Raw genomic sequence first — 6,192 nt, 5'->3', positions numbered from 1 at the left:
ACTCTTTCCTAGTCCCATGTGCTCCTAGTGTCATGACATGAACTGTGCTTCTTTTTCTTGTGCTTTGCATTATCCACGCGTTCTTACAAAATTAAGATCCTACAGCTTGGTCTACTCAGCTGGAGCTCATAAGTGGTCTCACAGAGCTCATTAGAGAAGTGTCACTCTTTGAAATAAAAATCACAGGACACAGCCAGGGAATCTCAGCTGCCCCATGCAACTATCTGTTGTGGCTATATATGACTCCTAGACAGTTTACAAATCCTCATGGCCATCAGTAGCCAAGGACCTTGTCCCAGAAAATAATCCAGGTTCTCTTGTATTGGACTGAATTGTATTATAAAGGAGAACTTGGATTATATATAAAATACAATATTATACTTGATTCTTTGCTGGGATAGGTTCCTCAGCTGCATATGCGCACACACACATCGCCATCTATTCAGTAGATCCCACCTGCTGAAACTGATTGAGCATACTGAGAAGTATATAATGAAGAAAAAAGTATATGTTGAAATATGCTCTTAGTTCTAGTTTTAAAGAGAATCACACCCTGAAGGATCCTATATGCTATAATTTTTATTTCAAAATAATCTGAGATTTTTACATCTTGATTTTACTCTGCACTTCAAAGATTTTAGTCCAAAAGAAACACATACCTGATTCTGGTGTTCGGACAATTGCACTGTCAATATAACCTGCTTCAGTGGTAACTGCAGAGACCTCAAAAAGGTAAGTGGTGTATGGTCTAAGATTAGTTACAACAAAGCTAATTGGTTCATTCCAGACAGAGCTCATTTTACTAGGTGCTATCGTAACTGGTGTAAGCGTAGTCTGTGAAGGAACTGTAGATTTTCCAAAAGTTGTTGAAGGTGTTGTGGTACTCCACAAAAATGATTCACTGTTATCCTATGAAGACAAAATAAGAACCAAAATAAGAACCATGAAAAGCTAAATCTTTAACTTAAACATTTTGTTTTAATCAGCATGGATTTGGAGCTACCTAATAAGTCTTTCTATTACATACATATTACATATCATTATATAGATATTGTATAGAGATGAGAGTTTCAGTTCCTAGCAAGATAAAAATAGTCTGCAAGGGTCAGTTTGAAAATAACATCTCTTAAGTGAGTCATGAACATGGAAGGTGCTCTTCTTATTAACTTCCTGCCTAAGGTAAGAGTAATAAACTCATTGGTCTGTCTCAAGACCCATCCAAAGTGCCCAACAGAGACATGCCTCAGATACTACTTCTGTATGACAGTGCTAGTACACACAGCAACTTGAGGACCACAATGGCAATATAATTGAGTGGGTGGACAGTGCTGCCTACAGGATGAAGGCTCCACTATGATGGCAACTTTTTTGGGATGACAGCAAAGTGATGGTGGCTGTGCAACAGTGGCTGCACAACAAGGACAAGGACTTTTACAATGTCAGGAAATGTGCCCTTGGTCAGCTGTGTAAAAAGGCTATTAATGGAAAAGGAGACTATCTTGAAAAATAATTGTATTCAGAAATGAAGTGCAGATTCTGTGCAACATTTTCAATAATATTGTCTGACAATAAAAGTAAAAGGCATTACTTTGACTGACCCTTGTATAAAAGCCTAAGAACAAGAAAAACCCAAACAAACAAGAAAAAATGGAAGCCTTGGGCATGCTCTTAGGAAAAGAATTCCATGCAAAAATCTTGGTAAATAGAGAAATCTGCCAGATAATTTGATTTTCACAACATCAAAAAAGTAAACTGAAAAACATGGTAAAATAAATTAAATTTAAAAAGTGCAGTACCAGACATGTAATGGCAAATATGTGTGGACACAAATATTATAAAAATATATTTGAATATAAGTTTTCCTTTCTGTGTGTCAGTAAATTCAGGTTGTTAGCATCTTTCCCGATTTGACACTGGTAATAACTCACCCAGTGTAAGCTAGGCAGTTCATTCCATCTTATTAGGTCTCTTTTACAATACAAACTCATGAATACAGATTAACTAAATGAAACAACTAATGTTCATTAAATATTCCTAGAGTTTCTTTCCAGGATTCAGCTACTTGACTCAATGAGTTTCCCAGTAACTAATTTAAAAGTGTATGCTTCTACTATATTTTAAGTCCAAGAAGCACTAATCAGCTTAATCAGTAAGGATACTGATACTACAATAAATTATGTTAGTGATTCAGCAGGTGGCACTATGCCTTTGCAGTTTGTACTGAACTAACTCAGCCTAAGTATATCTATTTTTCAGGTAAAATCTGAAACTCAAGTCTTTACAAACCATTGCAATTAAAAATGGTACTTCTCATCAGAGATGGATACTAGCTCCACAGTCATGGAAAAATTCCAGCTGAGAGTGGAATTTCCACCCTGCAGGAGAGTTTGACATTTAGAAATTTGTGTTTGCTCTGAATTGGAAAGAAAAGTAAAATATATGGAAATATTTCACAGAATATTTAAAATTCTGAAAATTGTCAATTTGGAAACAGTGAAATACCTAGTTTCAATAATGCGAAATAATTTCATCTTAATAAGGTAATACATTTAATTTCAATATTTCTTTAGTATTATAAATAAGTATAATATACATAAACCATGAGGTATGTTGCATTGTAATACGATGTTAAAATAAATGCAGTATTAAAGTTGACACTCAATTAAATTATGTGTGTACACCTTATCAAAATGAAATGTGCTACCATTATCTCAATGAAGAAAAAAAATGAAACATTTTATACAAAACATTGTTCATATTAATACTTCCCATGAGATTATTAAATTTCAATTAAACTGCATTTTCTACTAGAAAAGTATTCAGTTGAAAATACTGCTAATCTGCTCTAGCTCATAAAGGTCAGTCTTTACCCAAATGTATCAAGTTTTAGGCTTATGTTTTGTACATGGCTTTAAATTCTTTCTTTTATGCAAAGGTATTATATGAGCAAAGGAGAGATTTATTTTAGTCCTGAATCAAATTCCAGGTCCAGAAATCCTCAAATTTTGGGACCATTCAAAATTCAAATCCAAAACAACATTTTGTGGTTCTAATCTAATTTCTAATGAAAATGTTTTTAACACTTACATTACATTCTGGTAACCTCCCAGACAGAAGGTCCTCTACTTTAACAGAGACATCTTTCACTACAATTCCACTTCTTGCATGTTTCACACTAATCTTGAAACTAGTTATCTTTCCATTTGGTTGCCGAGGCAGAAACCAGATCAGATTTACAGCTGAATAATTTAAGGCCTCAACTGTGAGATTCACTACTTTACCTGGAGCTTGGAAACAAAACAAAACAAACAAAACCAATAAGGCATACATTTCTTTGTAGCAAGTATGTATTTCAGAATCAAATCTTTTCTAATCTCAATTGTGATTAAAAAGTAAAGAAAATCTTTTTATTCTTCTTCCTAATATCAGTTTTAAAATGTTATCTACCTAATACTATTATTCAGGACTAAGATATCTGAGGAATCTCTTAAACTTTAAAAGTTGTTTTGCACCCCAACTCTAGAAATAATTTATATTTATTCTCTTACACAAAGGATAGTATCTATTACTTAGCAAAATATTTTTTTCCTCCCTCTGTACGTTTCTTTGAGTTGAATGCATTCTGGAATGCCACTATATCTAATTTCCAAATACTTGGGTAAACACAGCGTGAGCATGTCACAGGAACCAAACTTTCATTAACACCTCCAACTGGTTGATAAGCGATCAGTTAGCTCTCAGTCTAGCTAAAACGAGGGTACAGTAAAAATCAGGCTGACAGAAATGAAGCATTTGGCTCTATTAAAAACATCATATTCTTGTCTGAAAGGACTTCCACCTACTATGTTTAAAGTAGCACTTAAATTTGCTGTAATTCAAAGAGATTAAAAAATATACATCTTTGTCCATTTTTTCAGATGTAGCTTTTCTGACATCACTTTGTGTTCTGTTTTACATGCACATGTACATTGATTGATCATTTCCAGAGCATAGGCAAGGAAAACAGAAAGGGGTGAATGTAAAGCCAATAAAATTGGCAGGAGGGCTCATGGCTTGATATAGGAACTGGAAACACAATTTGAAACTGCTTGGATTTCATATTAATAATGGCCCTTAAAATTTACATTTCAACATCACTGCCTTCTTATGAAAACAAATGTAGCACTTGCTTTTGCAATTAAGATCTAGCAAGCTGAATTCAAGTGAATGAACTGAGTCTGGTTCGGTCTGGCTTTTAAATTTATGTTGTGACATAATGAGAAATTAGAGCTCTAAGACTGAAATCATTTTTTAAAATTTGATTTGGCCTTAGAAAGTTGCTTCTAAATCAAAATGTAATATAGATTAATATAGGTGCAAAAACTAGCAAATTGGACCTGTCACTTTAAAGAAAAATAAAATAAAATGAATATTTGAAAACCTCACCTTTTGGTAACTTAGACACTTTTCATTTAATATTTCCATGTATACCATAGCTATAGTATTTGAGTTATCATTTTCCATGGAAGGCTATTGCATGACTATGAAATACTGTTCTTTACCAGTTTTAGTTGTTCATTGAATAGTCAGTGAATCTGTTTAAATCACACTACAAAGAAATGGAATGCAGCATAATCTTATCTGGAGTATGGAACAAGGACTCAGAAAATCAAGTGTTAGTTTAAACAGAGAAACATCCAGAAGTTCAGGTGATTATCTGAACCTTTGGACCTATGCATCAAAACCAGATTACATAATCTGGAAATAATGCTATACTGTGGAGGTGAATGATAAGTAGATTAATATATGGTAAACATACAGGTTCAACATTTAGAAAATCTTGCATAACTAAAGAGGAAAAGATCCTCCAAGCCTCCTGCTTTAAAGCTCCAGTTCAACAAAGCACTAATCATAGTTTTTCTTTCCATTCTTCATTGCTCTTTTCCAGACAACAGCTCTCATGCTGATGGATATCAACTAATCGAGAACTAGCAATATTAAGTCTTTAATTATTCAAACATTTTGTATCTAAGATAAATTTTGATGTTTTAACTTATATTTTTAAGTGCATTATCCAGTTGTATTTGATCATGATTTGGGGTTTTTTTTTTAATTTTCAGAAAGAAAGCTCTAACTACAAATATAGTATCAGTTACATGAGAAAAAAAATCTCATTACAGTTAAAATGTTAACTGAAATTATAGCTTATAGTGATAATACTTTCTATTTTAAATAAATCATACATAAAAATGATTATGCAAAAATGTTGATGAAAGCAGTAATGCTGGCAAATGGTGCGATTTTATCTTGCTTAAGACTTAAAATATTGACTATGCATTTCCGCATGCTTGCAAAATCAAGTGTAGATTTGTACAGCTACTACACTTGATGCCAGCTATTACTACTAGGGAGAACCACCTCTCTATGGTAAAGGTTCACTGTTTTTATTTATGTCCTATTTCATGTGATGAAACTTTTGCAAAAGTTTAAATTACAGTCACGTAAAGCTCATTGGCAGTCTGGAATGACAAAGTGCTGAACGCATCTTTAATAGACTTCAATGGGAACTGATTGTACTTGCTCATCTCTCATTACATTGAACCTACACAGAATCCCACATAAGCCCTCAATATTGTATAGAACTTTGCATGGGGTTAACCTGTGAGATCAGGAACCCATCATGTAAATTAATAATAATGATGAATTTTATACCACAATATTATGTAATATCAGCTTCGCAATCCTTTTGCATGCTTTGAGAAAGATTCTCATTGGAGACATGCATTATGAATGAGCTTTAGGTATCAAAATGGAGAGCAAGAACACAGTGAAAACTACACATATATTTCTTGGAGCTGTGGGGTACAGCATGCTATGAGGCCTCACTACCACTCCAAGGGGACTCCCCAGGTTCCGGGCAAGCCCTAGAGCTGCTCCTGCCCTGCTCCAGCCATGGGCTGCAGGGAGCAAATCACAGGGTGCTGGACTCTGTTGGGAACAACAGTGAAAGTGGGTGGGTTTCTTCTTCCTGCACCTGCTGCTCTCCCACCCAGATTCCCACTGGCTGGGAGCAGGGGCAGAAAGGATGAACCCATGTCTCACTGCCACCACTGTCCTTGGCTAACAAAGGAACAGGGCTGCCCCAGAGCTACTTTCACACCATCCCAGGCATGGGGTACAGGAAGCAGCTGTGCAGGTGCTCAGCTCAGCTGG

General features: G+C 34.9%; 1 protein-coding gene across 2 annotated transcripts in view; it reads right to left on the bottom strand.

Annotated features, from left to right (window-relative positions):
- PTPRQ (protein tyrosine phosphatase, receptor type Q) overlaps positions 1-6,192 on the bottom strand; it is a 239,951-nt gene that overhangs the window by 170,322 nt on the left and 63,437 nt on the right. For both annotated transcript variants that reach the window (XM_025191547.1, XM_025191548.1), the window contains 2 exons: positions 3,088-3,287; positions 660-909 (listed from right to left, as the gene is read on the bottom strand). In XM_025191547.1, the coding sequence (XP_025047332.1) occupies positions 660-909; positions 3,088-3,287 (450 nt within the window). The remainder of the gene's footprint in view (positions 1-659; positions 910-3,087; positions 3,288-6,192) is intronic.

This window comes from Alligator sinensis, unplaced genomic scaffold, assembly GCF_000455745.1.
Source record: "Alligator sinensis unplaced genomic scaffold, ASM45574v1 scaffold672_1, whole genome shotgun sequence".
Taxonomy (NCBI): domain Eukaryota; kingdom Metazoa; phylum Chordata; order Crocodylia; family Alligatoridae; genus Alligator; species Alligator sinensis.
The sequence above is the reverse complement of the archived record's forward strand: the minus strand, read 5'-3'. Positions and strand labels throughout refer to the sequence as shown.